Source organism: Meles meles, chromosome 21, assembly GCF_922984935.1.
Source record: "Meles meles chromosome 21, mMelMel3.1 paternal haplotype, whole genome shotgun sequence".
Lineage (NCBI taxonomy): Eukaryota > Metazoa > Chordata > Mammalia > Carnivora > Mustelidae > Meles > Meles meles.
In genome coordinates this window covers 41,426,136-41,447,300 of record NC_060086.1, presented here as the reverse complement: position 1 = coordinate 41,447,300, position 21,165 = coordinate 41,426,136, and the positions used below count along the sequence as shown (strand labels likewise).

Sequence of the window (21,165 nt, the reverse complement as noted above, 5' to 3'; positions counted from 1 at the left end):
GTGTGCCTTGGACATTTCACAGAGGGATGTGGCACTGAGGACCAGCTATGGGGAGGTGAAGAAGAGCATGTGGCCACAAAGGAAATTTGAGGCTTTTGTTTGGAAAATACTGAGCATTCTCCAGATTCCTTTATGCAAAACCCTCAAAGTTGACTATTTGGCTGAAGGCTCCCATGAAGGAAAAAACAATGATAACATGTCGTTATCATGATTCTTGCAAAGGGACTGCATTTTTGTCTCTGGCCCAAGACAAGTGGGTAACCAGTTCAGCCAGCCAAGAGGATGGCTGGCCCTTGTGCGGTGCCTCCCCTGTGCCTGGCGTGGCCTTACACTTTCCTTGCATTAAGCTGTTGGAGCTGCTCGACAACCCGAAGAGGCAGTTAGTGTGCAGAAAGGCTTAACCTGGCCCCCAGTTCCTGAAAGCTGACCTCTGTTTACCTGGGGTACTTGCCCCCCGCTCTGCCCCCTACAGGAACAGCTTGATCCCTGGAGGGGCTTCCCTGGGGGCGGTCAGGTGTGTCTCCATGCCCAGCCCCCCATGAGAACTCCATGGGCAAGCCTGGGTTGAGCCTTGCTGCTGGGAATGCTTGATGTGTGCTGTCACACGTGGCCACCGGGAGAGGGAGACACTGTGTATATGACCGCACCGGGAGGGACAAGCAAAAGCTCACCGGGTCTCCCCAGGCCTGCCCCACGCACCTTCCCTCTTTGCAGATTTCCGTCTGTATCTTTGTGGCGTGATGAACCACAGTGGCGGGTACAATAGCTTTCCGAGTTCTGTGAGTCCTTCAAGTGAATCATTGAGCCAGAGGAGGGTCGCGGGGAGCCCTGGACTCACGGGTACCGTTGTTGCCCCATCTTCACCCTCTTTAGGCGCAGAGGGGACGGTACAGGGCCACGCAGAGCCCACCGCTCTCACCGCTGTCCCCGGTTGACTTCTTTTTCTCCTGAATCGTCTCACATTTGTTTTTGTTTTCTCAGATAAGGATGATTTCAGAACCCAGAGGGAGGTTTCGTGACGATGAAGAATTCGTCTCTGCATCCTGTGCCCCAAACTCACCTCCCTAGTTCGAGCCACCCCCAGGTCACCCATCATTTCAGCTCCAAACCCAGGTGTTACCCCAATTCAGAAATGTTATCACAAGACGAGGTTTCATAAGAACAGAAATCTCCTTTTCTGCCAGTATAAGACTTTCATCTAATTACAACGTTATAGATGCAATGTTTAAATTGTGTTTTCTGCATTTTAATAAAAGTTTAAATTTAAATTCAGTTTTCAGTGAAAAACTTTGAAATTTTATTTAACGATGCAATCGTGTGCCTCTCGTACTACTTTGGTACGAGAGTCCAACTTTGAGAGAGCTTAGAGAAGACCGGGCCTGACTCCACATCAGAACGTTAAGTGTTCGGAGACATCCTGCCACGTCCATGAGAGCATCTAACCCTCACTATATCCTTTCCCTTTTCTCACAGAGGAGGCACCTGAGCCTCTGGAACTTTCTGGAATGGGCAGAAATAAGCAGCGTGCATCCTGAGCCACATGCTTCAAAGGCACCTCCCCCTGAAAGCATCCCTGGCCGCTTGAGCAGAGAGGAGGATGGGAAAGGAGCCCCAGACCCTGTGCAACAGGTGGGCACTCCAGACAGGGGCTTCTGGGTCCGCATTACCTGATCTTCTGAATGCGACAGTCCTTCCCACTCAGCACGCTGCCCAGCAGTTCCATCACGGGGTCCTGGAACTGGTTGCTGTCCAGCCTGCGGGAGGAAGAGCGACTGTGAGCAGGACCAGCACCCGCGGGCAGGTGGAGGCTCCATCGCGATGCAGCCCCCGGCAGGTGGCTCCGGGGTCCATGCTGGCACACCCACCACGCGCTCCGTTTTCCTGAGCGGGTGGACTGGGAGACTCAGCGTTGTGAGCACCAGGATTCCTACCTGGGGTGGGGGGGGGGTGCTTCTCAGCAGCCCCTCACACCCTGTGAGCCTGTGGGTCACAGGTTGCTAGCTGTCCTCCTCCTGAGGACGCGGCACCTGCTCGCAAATCTGGAATGGCCCTGGCCTTGCAGCCTTCCTAAGGTCCAGAGTGCTGGGTGGGCCCCGGGCTGGGGGTGGGGTGAGTGGACGTGGCCTCCGTCAGCACAGGGATGGTTCGGAGGGTGCTGGAGGTTGATCTGTGTTCCCCCAAAAGACAGGTAGGGGTTCTGACCTCCCAGTGCCTCAAGAACACGACCTTGTTTGGAAACCGAGTCACTGCAGATGTAATCAGTTAAGATGAGGTCATTCTGAGCAGGCGGGGCCTGTCGTCCCGCATGACTGGTGTGCTCACCCGAGGGGGCACTACACGAAGACAGAGACACGGAGGAGTAGTCCGTGAGACCTCACAGATGGGAGCGAAGTGCGGACAAGCTGGGGAAGCCAGCAAACAGCACACGCTAGAGAGGGAGGAAGGCTGTTCCCCTGTGGCTCTCAGAGGGAGCTCGGCCCTGCTAATACCTCGGTCTGGGACCCTGGCCTCCTGAGCTGCAAGAGAGTAAGTTTCTGATGCCTTAACCCATCCACATCGTGGTCCACCATGGTAATGGACAACCCCCCCCCCCCCCCCGGCCATGCTGAGCCGGGGTGTGTGGTGGAGGGGACGAAGCTTCCAGGACCCCCCACCCTCCGCCGCTCGCCTGGCGCAGCACGACCCCAGCGCCCACCTCAGGCTCCGGCAGTAAAGCAGCTGGGGCAGCAGGCTCTGGAGGACACCCTTGCTGAGGCACTGCGACAGGTTGGCCTCCTGGGCACAGGCGTCCGACACCTGCAGGAGGTAGGCCAGGGCGGCGCGGTGCTGGGGGCCGCTGAGCCCCGCCAGGGCCCCGCTGTCCAGGGCCTCCTCCACGCTGCGGGCCAGCTCCGGGTGCTGCAGCTCGTGCAGGCAGTGCAGGACGTTCACCGCCCGGGCGCACACGGCCACGTTGGGGCGGAGGCAGCCCTGCAGGAGCTCAGCCACCTGGGCCCGGTAGACCTGGTGCTCCCCCTGGGCCATTAGGGAGCCCGCCAGCAGCGCGTTGACCCTCGGAGACAGGAGCCCCGAGAGGAAGCGCAGGAACACGTCCAGCCGCCCGTCCTCGGCCTGCATGGCCCGCTGGGCCGCGCTGCGGAAATGCGTGAGGAAGCCCAGGCGGGGCCAGGACACGCCCCCCTCGGTGAAGAGGTCGAAGATGGCCCGCTTGGAGGCGCTGTAGTAGTAGGCGGCCGCCGCGAACTCCTGCAGGGACAGGTGGGCGAAGCAGTAGGCCGTGGCCGAGGCCAGGGTCTCTTCGCGCCGCAGGAAGCAGCCGCACAGGGCGCTCTGCAGCAGAGCGAGATCCACGCCGAACGCCTTCAGGTCCTGCTCGTAGAACACGTACTTCCTCCTGACCAGCCCGTGGAAGGCCAGGCGGCCCAGCGTCCCCGCCATCTTGCGGCTGCCGTGGGCCGCCTGCTCGATGCGAGGGCTCGCCTTGCCCTTCTCCTGCCCGTCCCCACCGAGGGCCATCCGGAAGTACCAGCAGTAGAGCTCGCACAGCGTCCTGGGGGTCCACGGCTCCGCGTCCTGGGGCCCCGGCTTGCTGCGGCTCAAGTGGCCCAGTGCCAGCCCTGCGAGGCGGCAGAAGGCCGGCACCGTGCACATCAGGTACAGGGCCCTGTCTGCCTGCACCTGCCTCAGGACCCAGTCTGAGAGGGTGTGGTCGTCCGGGAACAGCTCCTCCAGACACGCCTTGATCTCCTCCTCCGTAAAGCCCCGGATCTCTGTCATCCGGTCCACCAGGCCCCCCGGGATCTGGCCAGCCATGCCGGGGCGGGAAGTGACCCAGACGGAAACTTCTGGGAAGAGGTTCCCTCGGATGATGTTGGTGATCAGATGGTCCACCTGGATCTCCTTCTTGGGGTCTGTGCAGGCCACGGTGTTGGAGAAGTCCAGGGGCGTCTTGCATTCATCCAGGCCGTCCAGGATCAGGAGGATTTTGGGTAGGGCTCCTGCCACCAGGCCAGACTCCCCAGCGTGCGGGAACACGGAGCGGAGGAGTCTGTCGGCAGACAGCTTCTCGTGGGTGTTGAGATCGCGGAAGGTCAAGGGTAGCACCAGGGAGAAGTCCTTGCCAGCCTGTCCCTGGGCCCAGAGGTGGACAAAGTTCCTCACCAGGGTGGTCTTGCCCACGCCGGCTACCCCGATGGTGATGGAGATTCGGGGTGGAATAGACACCCGAGACAGAGGCAGGAAGAGTCTGTCCAGGGCGATGGTCCTAGCCGGGTGCCAGTCCCCACGTGTGGTCTCCACCTGCGTGAAGTCGTGTTCCTTCAGCTGCAGATCCGTGAGCCCCTCCACCAGGAGGAGGCTGGTCAGCCTGGGTGAGGGGCCACCCAGCTCTGGGCTGCCCTTTGCCCTGTTCAGCAGAGTCTCCTGGCACTTCTGTATCCTGGAGTCTGTGGGACAGAGGCCAAAGGGGAGGGCTGAGGAGGATCAAGGAGGGGTGAAGGGTGGAGGGGGAGGGCCCGGGGAGACCCTCCATCTGCCTACCATCACCGTGTGGTGTCCTGTCCGGGGTCTGTGGGGCCTGGGAGCCCTGACTGCTCTTTCCGGCCAGCAGGTCCACGAGGGCTTTCACCTGCCCCGCCGGGGGACCGGGGCCACGGCCCTGGCCTGCCTCCCCACCGGTCCGCACCTCCTGTTTCCTCATGGAGTCTGGGATTGCCGCCAGGAGCTGTGAAGAGAGGGCCGGACATGCTGCCTGCCATGTCGCCACCCTGGCCTGGGACAGGTGAGTGAGCCTCCAGGGACAGGGAGGCACCCACTCTCTGTCCTTCCCCAGACTGCTGGTGGCCCTCAGCCTGGTCTCCAGGAAGAATTCAGAAGGGCTGTTTGTTCCCAGAGGGCAAGAGAAGCCCCTGACGCCAGAAGCGTGGCTTAGACGTGGGGGGGCCAGTGGACCCGAACCGGGCCGGGCTGCAGCCTGGGCTCGCCCACTTACTGGCTGTGTGATGCTGGGCAGGCCGCCTGAGCTGCTTGTGCGCTGGTGTCCTCATTTGTGACCTGGATATAGAGAGGAGGCGAAGGGCAGGTCCACTCACACGAAGGGGCGAATGAAGGAAGCCAGTCTGGGAAGGCAACTCGGTGATCTTCTGGAAAAGGCAAAACTATAGAGCTGGCTGGTGGTTGCCGGGAGTGGAGGGGTGGATTGGAGCCCAGGGGGCTCTTAGGGCAGTGAAGCCACGTGCACAGTGGCGGGTTCGTTCTTGGTGTGCTTGTCCAGACTCCTCCAGCGGACAACGCCAGGAGCGTTGCCGTGTTCTCAGTGTTTCCCTGGGCTCCTGACCCGCAGCAGCATGGTTTCCTGCAGCCACGATGAGGCAGAGCCGTGCCCCGGCACCCGCTGCTCTCATTCCTTTTCCTGTCGCCAAGGTTGGCGACCCCCATGTGCCCCTCCCTCAGCTGAGGTGGACACTGGAGGACCCCAACCCCCCCCCGCCAGCCCCTCCCCTGCCTCACCTGCAGTGGGCGGGATGTCCAGCCCACAGCAGCCCCTCCGCCGGGCCCCACGACTCAGGGGGTGGGGGTCGGCCATCCTTCGTCCACAGGTCTAGGAGAGAAAAGAGGACACAGCACCGGGCAGAGGTCCCAGCTACCGCTCCGGCTGGCAAGAGCTCACTGAGATAGGTCTGGCACACGCATCCCAGCCCTGCGGTTCTCCGGGTCTCAGGGACGGTCACTTATGAGGGGTTGACTGGCTCCGGTCCCAAGGGTGCCACAGACTCCCTGACCTTTTGTGTGCACGGGGCCTTCCTGGCATTCTAATTCAGGAGGAACCTTTTTACCTGGAAAATGCTGAAAGAAGCTTAGCGACAAGTAAAATAACATTTTCCAGCCATTCTGCTCATCACACTATTGAAGAACTAACTCGTGCCATGAATTCAGGATGGGTGGTGTCTAGGCCGGCCAGGGGAATCTGGGTGCTTGCGTAGAAGGCCAGGGCGAGGCCACACTCCTTATACTTCCTCAGATCCTCTCGCTGTTTTCACGCTTTTGTTCGTCTAAGTGTCAAAACCCAGGGGAGAAGAAACCACATGGGATCTGAACCGAAATCACGTTCATGTGTATAGGCTGGTGTGCGTGTCATTGGACTTCCTTTAGGTCCTCCCGTGAAAGTGTCTTCCCTCCTGTGGCTCTTGTCAATCCTATTCGTATCTAGATATTTTAAAAGATTTTTAAATTTTTACTTAATTTTTTTCAGAGAGTGAGAGCAAGCACAGGCAGGGGAGGGACAGAAGGAGAGGGAGAAGCGGGCTCCCCACTGAGCAGGGAACCAGACATGGGCTTCAGTCCCAGTGCCCCACGATCATGACCTGAGCTGGGGGCAGACGCTTAACCCACTGAGCCACCCGGGTGCTCCTAGATAGCTTTTTGTCATTCTTGTGAATTCTGTTGGTATAAAGAAGATAATTTTTGTGTATTTTATCTCCTATCCAATCAATGTATTAAATATTCACATTAGTTCCCATCATTTCATGGTTAATTTTTTTTTGAGATTTTTATGTACTTATTCATGAGAGACAGAGAGAGGCAGAAGTAGAAGCAGGCTCCCCACTGAGCAAGGAGCCTGATGTGGGACTCAATCCCCGGACCCTGGGGTCATGACCTGAGCCGAAGGCAGACACCCAACCAACTGAACCACCCAGGCGCCTTTCATGGTTATTTCTTACTATTCTATTCTGTTATACTATATATCTATATCTATATATTCTATTTTATACTATATACAATATTATTATAAAATTATATAATTATAACTTTATATAATATTATTTTAATACAATAATATATATAAATATATAATAATATAGTATATGCTATACTACTCTATTAAAATTCTATTTTCTCAAATGGCAACACTTATCTCAAACAGTTTTCCCACATCAGTCAGACGCACTGCTTCCTGCACGCAATGGTGAGGGACGACAGTCACACAAGTCATCCTCGCCTTACTCCCAGCCCAAGCCGGCAGGCCTGACGTTTGTGACGATGTCTGACGAGTTCTCTCCTCTCGAAAAAGACTCCTGCAGTTCCTTGTGTCCCACCACCATTCGAACAACACTACGTGCCAACTCATTGCGGGCTCCCTGGGTTCCAGACAGTCTGTTAAGCACTTCCTTCGTTTTGTCTCTCGCCACGACTCTCCATTGCATTCTCTCTCCCATTTCATGGATCGAGGCTCAGGGAGGTTAAGTGATTTCCCCAGGGGTACATAACTGGGGAGCACCTGAGTTTCGAGAGAAATCAAGCCTTCACTGACACCAGCCTTTGTGCTGGATAATCGACTGCGTTCCCACATTTAAAATAAATGAGACGTGTCTGTTAAATGGGCACATACCTTTTTAGCAATATTGATCTAGCCCCGTGATTGATTCCCACTCACTCATCCAATCAGCGGGTATTGACTGAGGGCCTGTGGTGTGTCCCAGGCACTGGGGGATGTGAAGGTGAACAAGTTAGACAGAGTCCGACCCTGCGAGTGTGGTCCTGGTAGGGGCATAGCGACAGTAAGGGCGACGACAAGGGAAGGAGGGACGTCCCTCTGCTGGTGACGAAGCGCCGTGAATGAGACCCAGTGCACGTGGCAGAGCAGGTCGGTGTTCATGGTGGCCAGAGAAGGCCTCTGAGAGAAGGCTACTTAGGAACAGCGGTCTGAAGGGTGAGAAAGAGTTAATCGTGCAGGGAGCTAGGGGATAGCAAGTGCAAATGCCCTGCGTGATCCAGGGGTAGACAAACGCAGAGTTGCTGGAGCCTGGTGAACGGGCAAGGGCACTCACAGATGGAAGGGTTAGGAGACAAGGTCAGCTGGTAGTTGAGACCTGCTTATGGTCTTAAGGACTTTGGCTTTGTTCTAAGTGTGGTAGGAAGCCGCTGGAGGGAGTGACTTGATTGACTCATATTCTGTCGCTCCTGCCGTCTGTGAGCTGCACTGACAGATTTTCTAGCACTGAGTCAACCTTGGAGTCTTGAATACCCTCCTCCATTTATATTGGGCAACGTGAAACAGGCTGTCTAGCTCGTGAGTAGATACGTAAGACATTAGAACATGGTATAGAGCCCAGGAACAAATACATATTTATATGACGTACATAGGAAGGCGTTTGGTAATGTGGGGAAAAAAATACATTTTAAATCAGTGGAAATGGTGTTGGGGCAAACTGGTCAGTCTATGAAAAATATACTTGGAGCTCTAATTCATAGTGAGCGTAAAATTTGCTTTCACTTTGGATTAAAGAATTAAAATTAAAAACATGAAACCATGAAAACGGAATAAGAAAATATGGGAGAATATTTTAAAATATTCTTTGGGTGAGGAAGGCCTTTTTGTAAGCAAGATACAAAATTTTGAAATCACAAAGGGAAGAGTAAGAGACTTGCCTTAATTTAAAATTTCCAAATAACAGTAAAAGCCACCAATAAAACTGAAGAAAAAAAAAAACTTGGGGCGCCTAGGTGTTTCAGTGGGTTAAGCCTCTGCCTTCCACTCAGGTCATGGTCTCAGGGTCCTGGGATCCAGCCCCGCATTGGGCTCTCTGTTCAGCAGGGAGCCTGCTTCCTCCTCTCTCTCTGCCTGCCTCTCTGCCTACTTGTGATCTCTGTTTTTCAAATAGATAAATAAAATCTTTAAAAATAAATAAATAAAATAAAATTGAAAAAAACCTCAACCCAGGAGTCACCCTTTGCAATATACATGAAAGAGCACTAATGTCCTGAACATATGGAGAGCTGGTGTAAATCACTAAGAAATTAATAAGTAACTAAATAGAATTATGGACACAGATACTTATGGACACAGAAATAGAAAAAAGGATACAGATAATTCAGAGAAGTGTAAATGCCCAGGGCATTGCAAAGATGCTCATTCTCACTAATGATCAAGAAGAAAATCAAAACGAGGAACTACTATTTTTGACCTGAGAAAAACTTTAATGACCTAACAGGCTGCATTGGTGAGAATGTGGGCGTGGTAGGAATCTTAACACAGAGTTGGTGAGAAGGTAAATTAGTATGATTCAGGATTATATTTTGGCATTATCTGTTGCTATTAAATATCTTCTGACCGAGAAGATCCACTTCTGGGAGTTTATCCCAAGGAATTAAGTGGATACGTGAACAACGATGTTACCACAAGGATGATTCCAAAACATTCTTTGTAATAAGAAGTTGAATGGGAAATACCTAAATTTTTGTTCAAAGAGGTTTGGTAAAATGCAATGGAAAACCCTCTGGCCAGGGGCACCTGGGTGGCTCAGTGGGTTAAAGCCTCTGCCTTCGGCTCAGGTCATGATCCCAGGGTCCTGGGATCTAGCCCCACGTCATGCTCTCTGCTCAAGCAGGGAGCCTGCTTCCTCCTGTCTCTCTCTGCCTGCCTCTCTGCCTACTTGTGATCTCTCTCTGTCAAATAAATAAATAAAATCTTTAAAAAAAAAAAAGAAAACTCTCTGGCGCCTGGGTGGCTCAGTGGATTAAGCCGCTGCCTTCGGCTCAGGTCATGATCTCAGGGTCCTGGGATCGAGCCCCACATCAGGCTCTCTGCTCTGCGGGGAGCCTGCTTCCTCCTCTCTCTCTGCCTGCCTCTCTGCCTACTTGTGATCTCTCTCTCTGTCAAATAAATAAATAAAATCTTTAAAAAAAAAAAAAAGAAAACTCTCTAGCTATAAAAAAATAAGATCAAACTGAGAAGCGTTCACAGTGTATTTTTTTAGCTGTGTCATAAAGGTTTTAATCACCTTTTTGAGGTATAATTTATATAAAAAAAATGCATCCATTTCAAGCATACAGCTAGATGAATTCTGACAAATGTTTACACCCCTGTAGCAACTACCACACTCAAGACCTTGAACATTTCTTCCTCCCAAAAAATCCCCCCGTGGACCTTTGCAGTCTGTCTCAACCACACCCCTCTGGCCCTGAGTCGCCGATCTGCTCTTTTTCTCTAAGATTAGTTTTGTCTTTTCTAGGATTTCATACAAATAGAATCATATGGAACTATGTGGGGTTTTTTTTTTTTTCTTTCATTTAAAAATTGTGGCTTTTAATAGGGACGCCTGCATGACTCAGTCATTTAAGCGTCCAACTCTTGATTTTGGCTCAGGTCATGATCTCAGGGTTGTGAGGTCGAGCTCCACCTCCGGCTCCAACTCTTTAAAAAAAATAAAGATTTATTTATTTGAGAGCGAGAGTGCGTGCGTGAGTGTGAGGGGGGAGGGGCAGCGGGAGAGAATCCTCGAGAGGACTCCCCACTGAGCACAGAGCCCCATGATGGTCTCGATCTCATGACTCTGAGATCATGACCTGAGCTGAAACCAAGAATCCAACAGTCAGTTGGCTGGGCCACCGAGGCACCCTCTTGCTTTCAGTTATTGAACGTATACCCACAAGTGGAATTTCTGGGTCACTTGGCAATTCTTTTTTTTTTTTTTTTAATTTTTGAGGACCTGCCAAACTCTTTTCCACAGCAGCTTTACCATTTTACAGTCCCACCAAAAGTGCATAAGGGTCCCAGTTTTTCCACCTTCTCACCAAGGTTTGTTGTTCGCTGTGTTTTTGAGAGTAGCCGTCCTAATGGGTGCGAGGTGTTATCTCATTATAGTCTTGATTTGTTTCCCTAATGATGAGTGATGTTGAGAATCTTTTCATCTGCTTAATGCCTAGTTGCATATCTTCTTTGGGAAAATATTCTGTTGAAATCCTTTGCCCATTTTTACGTCTGGTTTTTTGTTGGTGGTGGTGGTGAGTTGTAAGAGATCTCTGTATATTCTGGATATTAATCTCTTGTCAGGCATATGATTTGTAAATATTTTCTCCCATTCTGTAGGTTCCCTTTTATTCTGTGGGTAGTATCTTTTGATGCACCAAAGTGTCCAATTCTCATGAAGCTCAATTTGTCTATTTTCTCTTTTGTTACCTATATGTACCTGTAACTTCGGTGTCACATCCAAAAAATCATCACCAGATCCCATGTCAAGAAGCTTTGTGTTTTCTTCTAAAAATTTTATTACTTAGGTCTTACATTTAGGTTCTTGATCCTTCTGGAGCTTATTTTTGTATATGGTATTAGGTGAGATAGATAAGTGTCCAACTTCGTGTTTTTGCATGTGGCTGTCCAATTTTCACAGCACCATCTGCTGAAAAGACTGTCCTTTCCTCGTTGTCAAAATCTTTTTACCATGTAAGTGAGGATGTCTTTCCAGGCTCTCTGTTCAGTTCTGTTGGTCTGTATGTCTGTCGCTATGCCAATACCATAATGTCTTGATTACTGTAGCTTTGTACTGATTTTGAAACTAAGAAGTGTGAGTCCTCTAGTTTTGTTCTTTTTCAAGACTTTTTTGGCTATTTGGCGTCCCTTAAGATTCCATATGAATTTTAGGATGAGTTTTTCTATTTCTGCAGAAAATTTTAAGATTTTAATATAATTGCATTGGAGCTGTAGACAGCTTTGGGTAGTATGGACATTTCAATAATAGTAAGTCTTCCAATCCATGAACATGGGATGTGTTTCCGTTTATTTTCTTCTTTAATTTCTTTCAGCAGCAGTTTGTCACTTTCATTGTGCAAATCATTTACCTCCTTGATGAAGTTAATTCCTAAGCATTTTATTATTTTTGATGCTATTTTTGAATGGAGTTGTTTTGTAATTTCCTTTTCAGATTGTTCATTGTTTATATATGAAAATACAATTTCTATTTGTGTGTTGACTTTGTACTCTGCTACTTTTCTGAAATAATTTATTAGTTCTAACAATTGTTTTATAAAAGATCATATCATCTGCAAGCAGAGATGATTTTAATTCTTCCTTTCCAATTTGGAAACGTTTTCTTTTCTCGCCTAGTTGCTTTAGCTAGAATTTCCACTACTATGTTGAATAGAAGTGGTAAAAGCAGGTATATATATATCTCATTCCTCATCTTAGAAGAAATGCTTCTAGACTTCAACCATGGAGTGTGATGTTTGCTGTAGGTTTTCACAAATAGCTTTAGTTATGTGGAAGCAGATTCCTCCTATTCCTAGTTTGTTGAGAAGTTTTGTTTTTGTTTTTTAAAGATTTCTTTACTTATTTTAGAGAGAGTGTGTGTGTGAGCATGAGTCAGGGAAGGGACAGAGGGAGAGGGAAGGTAAGCAGAGTCTCTGCTGAGCAGGGAGTCTGATGTGGGGCTCAATCCAAGGACCCTGAGATCATGACCTGAGCCGAAATCAAGAGCCAGACTCTTAACCGACTGAGCCACCCAGGTGCCCCAGAGTTTTGTTTTTTTTTTTTTTAAGTTTATTTATTTAAGTAATCTCTATACCCAATATGAGGCTCAAACTCATGACCCTGAGATCAAGTCACATGCTCTTCTGACTGAATCAGCCAGGCACCCCCTGTTGAGTGTTTTTACTATAAAATGATATTTAGGGGCACCTGGGTGGCTGTGTTCCTTGAACGTCTACTTTTGGCTCAGGTCATGATCTTGGAGTTGTGGGATAGAGCCCTGCATCCGGCTTCTTGTTCAGCGGGGACTCTGCTTCTCCCTCTACCCAGCCTGTACTCTCTCTTTCTCACTCTCAAATAAATAAATAAAATCTTTAAGGACAAAAAAAGGAAGGATATTCAATGTTGTCAAATGCTTTTTCTGCATCAGTTGAGATGATCATGTGGTTTCTTTCCTTTAGTCTGTTGATGTACATTACATTGATCGATTTTCCTATGTTAAATCATCATTGCTTTCTGGGAATACATTCCTGAATTTATTAAATGATTAAATTGATTAAGTTCCTGAAATTTATTTTCGTTGAGGATTTTTGCATTCGTGTTCTTAAGGAATGTCGGTCCATAGTTTTCTTTTCTTTTAATGTCTTTGGGTTTGGTAGATGGGACCTCATAGAATGAGTTAGGAAGGGGGTGCCTGCATGGCTCAGCTGGTTAAGCCTTTGATTCAGGTCATCATCCTGGGTCCCACATCAGGCTCCCTGCTCCGTGGGGAGTGTGCTTCTTCTTATCTCTCTGCCTGCCGCTCCCCCTGCTTGTGCTCTCTCTCTCTGTCAAACAAATAAATACTTTAAAAAGAAAAACAGGGGCGCCTGGGTGGCTCAGTGGGTTGAGCCTCTGCCTTCCGCTCAGGTCATGATCCCAGGGTCCTGGGACTGAGCCCTGCATCCCACTCTCTGCTCAGTGGGGAGCCTGCTTCCCCCTCTCTCTCTGCCTGCTTGTAATCTCTCTCTCTTTGCCAAATAAATAAAAATCTTAAAAAGGAAAAAGGAAAACAAAAAAAACAAGTGCCCTCCTTTATGCCCATTCCCCATCCACTCCCTCCATCAACCTTCAATTTGCTCTCTTTCGTGAGTCTCTAAGTTTATTACTTAAACTTACTTAACTTTTATTACTTTAAACTCTAAGTTTGTTACCCCCCCTTTCCATATGCTCATCTATTTTGTTTCTTAAATTCCACATATGAGTGAAATCGTATGGTATTTGTCTTTCTCTGACTTATTTCACTTTGCATAATGCCCTCTAGCTCCATCTATGTCATTGCAAATGGCAAGATTTCATTCTTTTTGATGGCCGAGTAATAATAGTCCATTGTACATATAGACCACATCTTCTTTTTTTTTTTTTAAGATTTTATTTATTTATTTGACAGAGAGAAATCACAAGTAGGCAGAGAGGCAGGCAGAGAGAGAGAGAGAGAGGAGGAAGAAGGCTCCCTGCCAAGCAGAGAGCCCAGTGCGGGATTCGATCCCAGGGCCCTGAGATCATGACCTGAGCCGAAGGCAGAGGCTTAACCCACTGAGCCGCCCAGGCACCCCCAGAAGCTTTTATCTTGATCAAGTTGCAATAGTTCATTTTTTTTGCTTTTGTTTCCCTTGCCTGTGGTGATTGTCTAGTAAGAAGTTGCTACGACTGAGGTTAAAGAGGTTTCTGCTTGCATTTTCCCCTAGGATTTTGATGGTTTCCTGTCTCATACTTAGGTCTTTCATCCATCTTGAGTTTCTGTTTGTGTATGGTGCATGTAAGTGGTCCGGTTTCATTCTTTTGCATGTGGCTGTCCAGTTTCCCAACATTTTTTGTAGGAGAGACTGTTTTCCATTGAATATTCCTTCTTGCTTTATTGAAGATTAGCTGACCATATAGTTTTGGGTCCTGTTGATTTTTTGTAGTGAGGTGTTTAAATTTCTATCTTATTTTCTTTTGTATTTATATTATAACTATTTTCTTTGTGGTTACCATGGGATTGTATTTAACATCCTGAAGTTACAACTAATTTGAATTTGTACCAGCCTGACCTTGCAATGTATATAAAACCCCACGCCTCTGTAATTCCATCTGACCCTTTCAGTTTTCAACGTCACAGTGTTGCATCTTTATACATTGTGTGCCCCCGAAACGTAAATTAATGATTTTTTAAAATTCTCTAGTCTCTTTTCTTTAATTTTAAAACATTTCTAAGGTAATCTGTACACCCAGTGTGGGGCTCGAACTCAAAATTGTGAGATCAAGAGTCCCATGTTCTACCAACTGAGTCAGCCACGCACCCCTTCTTTAGTTTCTTAAATTACGCAGAAACAGAATTTGGAGTTATAAACAAAAGTTGCGATAATACTAGCTTGTGCACAAATTTTTTTCCTGTAAAGTCTGCTAATAATCTTATTGAGATGCCTTTATGTGATAGTTTCCTCCATCTTGCTCATTTCAATGTTTTCTTTTTGTCTTTGTCTTTTGAAAGTTTGGTTATAATGTGTCTTAGTACGGGCCTCTTTGAGTTCATTGTACCTGGAATTTATTGAGCTTCCTGGATATTTGATAATGTATTTTTATATGGAAAAAAATTAAGGTGTTCAGAATTATGATAGGATACCTTTGGGGGGGGTTGTGGTAATCAGATCCCATTTTTGTCTGGCCATATATAGAAAAGCTGGAACTACAGGACAATGTGATTAAGAAATTGTTTTTTATTTTTTGAATTTTTCTTTTCTTTTCTTTCCTTTTCTCTTCTCTTATTTCTTTTTTCTTGTCTCTTTTCTTCCCTTCCCTTCTCTTCTCTTCTTTTCTTTTTTCAGGTAGGCTCTGTGCCCAGTGTGAGCCTTGAACTCACAATCCTGCGATTAAGAGTTGCATGCAGTACCAACTGAGCCAGCCAGGTGCCCCTGTTTTGTAAATTTCAACTGCTTAGATTTTGCTAACATTTATTGTTTCCCCACCTCATTTAAATAGATTGCTTACAGAATTATAAAAGTAACACATGCTCATTAAAAACATTTAAATAATATAAAAGCAATTAAGTATATGTCTTACATTTATTCCCTAGGAGGAACCTTTTCTGGTTGATGTTTTGTTTTGTTTCATTTTTTTTAAATTAGGTGTTAGTACACTAGGGAAAATGAGACTATAAAAGGTATCAGGATAGGAAAAGGAAAAAAAAAAACTGTTACTAACTATTCCCAGTTGACATAATTGTATACACTAAAAATCCAAAAGAATCTACAATTGATTAGAACTAACACATGAACTTAGCAAAGTTTCTGAACACAAGATCAGTACATAAAAAGGTAAGATATATTTCTGCTTCTAGTAATAATGAAATTGAAAGTAAAATCTTAAAATATTTAAAAAGCAAATATCTAAGCATAAATTCAGCAAACAATTTGCAAGACCTCCACACTGAAAACTACAAAAGATACTAAAAGAAATTAAAGAAGACCTAAAGGAGGGATTTAACATATTCATGGGTTGGAAGACTTAAGAATGTTAAAATGTTATCTCTTCCCAAATTGACCTATAAATTGAACGACTTTCTAATCAAAATTCCAGCAAGCTTTTTTGATGAGGAAGGGAGGGTAGACGTTGGCTAACTGATTCTCAGATATGTATGTAAAGCAAAAGGCTCTGGACTAGCCAAAATTATTTTGAAAAAGCAGAACAAAGCTAGAAAACTTGCACTACACAGTATCAAACCTAGTCTAGGGATGTGGGTATTGCCACAAAGGCAGACAAATACCAATAGAGCGTCCAGAAAGAGACCCACACGTGTACGGTTACCAGATGTGAAACAAGGGCTCTGCTGTAGTTCAGCAGAGAAAGGACGGTCTTTGTATTAAATTGTGCTGCTCCAATGAGATAGTCTTATAGGAAAATGGACCTTGTCCCCCTCCCTCCCATCATGCACAAAAATTAATTCAAGCTGGATCATAGAAGTAAACGTGCATGTAAGACAGCCAAGCCTTTAGAAAAAACTACAGAATGCTTTAAGGAACTTGAGCTAGGTGAGGACTAGACGGAGCACAAAAAAGCGCTAACCATGAAAGGAAAGAGTGACATATTGGTATTCACTAAAATTAGGGATATCTCTTCAACAGAAGACAGTTTTAAAAGGGTGAGAAAGCAGACTGCTGACTAGGGGATGTCTCTGATACATTTAAAAATCAGTGAGATAGCCCAGTTAAAAACGAGCCAAAAATTGAAGATGTATCACAAAAGATAATATCCTTAGTCTTTAGAGAGGCCCCTGGGTGGCTCAGTTGGTTAAGCATCAGACTCTTGATTTGGGCTCAGGTCATGGTCTCAGGGTCGTGAGATCAAGCCCTGCGTCCGGCTCTTTGCTTGGCGTGGAGCCTGCTTAAGATTTTTACTCTCTCACCTCTGCCCTTCCCCCCTTCTTAGAAAGAAAATGTTTTAAAATAGTAAAAAAAAAAAATATATATATATATATATATATAATATATATATATATATCTCCTTAGTCATCAGAGAAATGGAAACTGAAATCACTTTGGAAAAACGTTTGGTGGTGATAAGACTAATTATGCCTGATCCAGCAATTCCCTGCCTGGGTGTGTGTATATCCAACAAAAACAAGTGCTTATATCCATCAACACAGTGTGTCAGAATATTCTAGCAGCTTTATTCATAGTGTTCAAAAAAGTGGAAGCAACCAATATCCATCAACAATAGAGTGGGTTTCCTTTTTTTTTTTTTGGTACGTTCATACAATCAGGTCCTGCCTAGTAGTGACAGAACACGAAGGACCGACACACTCAGCCGTGTGGCTGACTCTCGCAGACGTGTGGAGCGAGAGAAATGAGACCACGCTCTGTGATTCCTAAAGTCAGGCCCCACCAGTGAGGAGGAGGCAGAGCAGTGGCTGCCCTCGGGGGCGGCTCCGACTGGGCAGGGGCCTGTGGGAGTTCCGGGACACTGGAAACCTCCACATGTGGATCTGCTTGGGACAGACACGCAGGCGTGTCCACGTGTAAGGACCCGTGGAGTTCTCTTTACTATCTGTAAGTTATAGCTCAAATCAAAGCCAGTGATGCTCGCAGTTTCTACACATGCAAATGTGCCTAAACCCAAAGAAGCAATGTTCCTGCGGCCCCTTAGCGCATGAGGCCAGGATGCTACGGCGTCTGTCCGGCTGCTGGCGGCTGTCAACGGCCCGGGGCTGGACGTGGCCTTCTGTCACTGGTTGTCCAGAGGCCCCCACGGGTGACAGACTGCTGCTGCTGGGGACAGGGGTGGTGGCCGTACGAGGGGACCAGGCTCAGTGCTTCTCTGCTCTGGCAGGACAGTGTCTAGAGCAGTTTTTATATGTAATTTATTAAAATAGGCACAGCATAAAAACTGCCATTGTAACCATTTTTTTAAGTGTACAATTCAGTGGCACTAAGTGCATTTACAATGCTGGGAGACCATCGCCACCATCTACCTCTCGACTTTTTTATCCCCCAAATGGGAACTCTGCCCCTATGAAGCACTAGCTTGCCATTTCCTTCCTCCCACCCTTCTGCTTTCTGTCGCTGTGAAGCTGACTTCTCTAGGGACCTCACTGAAGTGAAATCATAGGGTGTCTGTCCTTCTGTGTCTTCTTTCACTGAAGGTAATGTTTTCCAGGTTCATCCTTGTTTTAACACATATGAACATTTCATTCCTTTTTAAGACTAAGTAATATCCCATCTTATGGACAGACCACATTTTGTGTTCACTCATCCCTCAATAGACATTTGGGTTATTTCCGCCTTTTTTCTCTTGTGAGTAAATGCTGCTATGGACACGGGTGTGCAAATACCTGTTCAAGTCCCTGCTGTCAGCCCTTGGGGTGCGTGTACTCAGAGGAGGAATGGCCGAATCAGACAGCCCTTCCACGCAGCACTATTTTTAAAAAGCCACTGCTTAGCCCAACCACCTAGAGGTGTCTTTGGTGTGAGGTAGGGCCTCACAGCGTGTGTAGTTTAAAGCTCCCCAGATGATTGTAAGGAGCTGGCAGAATTGAGAACCGCTAGATCAGAGAGGCAAGTGACAGAGGAGGGACCACAGCAGGCAAGAGTTAGGGGAGAGGAGACTGGACGGACGGAGTGTGTCTGGGAAGGTGGGAGGGGTGAGTTCTCCCCCGCCCCCACCCTGCAGTCCCATCAGCCTCTCTGCTGGAAACCAGTGCTTCCTCTGAATCAGACACTGCTCCTTCTTAAGCCCTGCCGACCTCGGGGGAGAGGGTCAGATTTAGCAAATTAAAATACAGGAGGCCTAGTAAAAATTTCACTTTCCGATAAACAATGGTTCTTTCAGTATAAGTATATCCCAAGTATTCCATGGGGTGTACTTATACTTTAAAATCCAGGTCCAGCATTGCAGGCTGATGAGGGAGCTGCCCCCGGAACAGCTACCTGGCGACTCGTGGCAACAGGCCCTGTGTGCAGCCCAGATGCTGTCCTGCAGGGTGGAACTCACCCCAGGCCTCTGAGTGGAGCGTGACCCGGGGGCCACATGTCCACCAGGGACAGTCAGACAGGTCCTGCCCAGTGCAGTCAGCCTCTAGTGAGAGTGGAAGGAGGCCCGGCCAGCCTCAAGGTGGGGAAGATGGAGGGCAGGTGCACCTCGGGGGGCCTTGGGGGATCCGAAGGCCAGAAGTCGGGCAGTATGAGAAGGTCTGAGCTGTGCTGGGCGGGGCCAGGCCAGACGGACGCCCTTTCCCCCCCTCCCCCACCCCCAGCCCGGCTTCCCCTTGCCCCCATTCTCCAGAGCCTCGTCCGTGGGGTAGGACGCAGCGGAGGAGGAGGACCTGTGCTCGCTGGTTTCACTGTCACTCAGACCCTGTCCCTCAGGCTCTACAGCTGAGCTTGTGTCTCATCCCTGACAAGACGCAGGTCCCGACTGACTCATCATCTCTGCCAGCAGGTCCGGTCCTGTCCTGTGCTCCCCTTCATGGGGCCTCAGTCCTACCGGCCTGTGGCCCGTGCACGACGGCCAGCCTCCCTCGGCCCGCCTGCGCTCCACGGCTGTAAACCCCACAGAGCGGACCCCCTGCCTGGGCTGCCCTTCCCTCAGGCCCCGGCTCGGCTCCGGGTGCTCCCCTCACCCGACTCCCCGCCCCCACCCCGCCTCCCAAGCCCCAGAGCGCAGTTCTCAGCCCCGTCAGGTAGCCCAGCGCCATGGCTACGGACCGCTTGAAACCAAATGGCCTTTCCCAGAGGCGGGAGGAAGTGGCGCCTTTGCTGCAGGACACGGCCCTCGTGTGAAACTGCTGTGACCCTGGGACAGAGGAGGGCCGGCCAGCCGGCGCCCCGCCTGGAGCCAGCCTCAGGGTGGCCCGCGGTGGCCAAGAGAGAGACCCGAGCTCGGGGAACGCCTGTGGCCTCCCACCGAGGGGACCCAGAGGAGCCCTGGGCGCCCAGAAGCGAGGCCACGGCCCCGGTGCCCAGCCGCCGTGCCGGCCCAGCTCAGCGGCACATTGTGAGAAGGCCTGTGTGGTGCCATCTCTCTGGGAACGACGAGCCTCGTCTCCGTCGGAAGGAGCGGCTGGGAGCGAGCCCTTGGGGCTGCTCACCCGACAGGACCCCCGCCCACTGCACCACCCACCCTAGGCGCTCGGGGCCCGGGGCAAGCCTCCAGGTGGGCGGGGGACGCCAGGGATGGAGCCGGGTCTGCAGATGCTGGTTCGGTCTGCAGATGCGGGTTCGCCCTGGGCTGCCCCGCTCCGCCTGCCTCCTGCTGCCTGCAGCGCTTTCTGGCTACTTCCTGCTGCTCCTGGCCCACCATTAGTACCGGGAGCTGGGCTGTGTCCCCTCGGCCCATCGTGGGCCGTCCTCGGGCGCATGTTTGATGATTCCACACGGAGAGCTAGTCCTGCTCAGCAGCTGCCAGCGCCCACGGGGACGCCTTCTCCGCGCCACCCAGCCACTGCCCCCTAGAGCAGCTCAGGCCTTAAAAGTCACGGTCCTTCCTGCAGTCCCTTCTTCCTCCCCGTGCTGTGCCGAGGCGGCCCGGGCTTGACTCACCTCCTGGGCCTCATTGCCCTGGGGAGGCCGAGATGGGGGGGCTGGGGCTGCTCCATCCCGGTGCTCCCACGCTCAGCCCTGCTCCAGCGGGCGGACGCGGCGGCGTGGTGGCAGCTGGGGGGTGTCCCCGGATTCTCTGTGGCCGGCCAACCGGGCCCCGAGCCCTCAGGATCTGTGCAAGGCAGGAGCCAGGTCTTGCGGGAAGGGATGGGGAGGCGCTGCCCGTGCAGGGCAGGGGGGGTTGCGGCCCGCCGGCGCTGCAAGTCCCCCCAGCCCACCGGCTGTCACGCCAGCTGGGGCTCCTCACCTCTTCCTGTGCCGGGCTCCACCTCAACCCTCCTTCCTGTCTGATTTCAAAAGCCAACAGCCTCTCAGACAAATCAGTGAGCCGCGGCTGCCCGGATTGGCCCTGTCGCTGCCTGTAAGTCAGAGAGGCAGGGGTGCTGCGAGGATCTCGATTTGAGGACCCTTGCAGACGTCATGCTCAGCAGAGAGGTCCAACCGAGGCCACAGAGGAGAACAGTCTCAGCACCAGCAGACCTTGGTTTTTGGGGGGGCTGGAGGGAAGTGAGGCCGGCTGCAGGGGTGTTCAGTGACTTGTCCAAGGCCACACAGCAGGAAGCTGGCCACTGTGTCTGGAGCAGAGCCCTCTCACTTCCAGGCTGGCACGTGGTGCTGTGGCCGTGGCCCTCGTCATCCCGTCTCATCTCCTGTGCTTCCCTCTCTCTAGCACCCAGCAGGCACCTGTGCCCCAGCTGTACCCCACAGCGTCTTCCCAAAGGCAGGCCGGCTACACCCTGAAACAGCAGAGGGTGGCAGTTCCCTCAGGCCCCGGAGGTGGGCCTCAGCACGTGGGCCTGAAGGGGTGAG

At 50.0% G+C, this 21,165-nt stretch overlaps 1 protein-coding gene across 1 annotated transcript in view; it reads right to left on the bottom strand.

Moving 5' to 3' along the window:
* Positions 1-20,615, bottom strand: part of NLRC3 (NLR family CARD domain containing 3) — a 35,127-nt gene extending 14,512 nt beyond the window's left edge. Inside the window, 6 exon segments of the mRNA XM_045992598.1 lie at positions 1,668-1,754; positions 2,696-4,445; positions 4,540-4,723; positions 4,991-5,141; positions 5,509-5,599; positions 20,296-20,615. Coding sequence (XP_045848554.1) covers positions 1,668-1,754; positions 2,696-4,445; positions 4,540-4,699 — 1,997 coding nt within the window. The 5' untranslated portion in view covers positions 4,700-4,723; positions 4,991-5,141; positions 5,509-5,599; positions 20,296-20,615.
* Between the last annotated feature and the right edge of the window lie 550 nt (positions 20,616-21,165).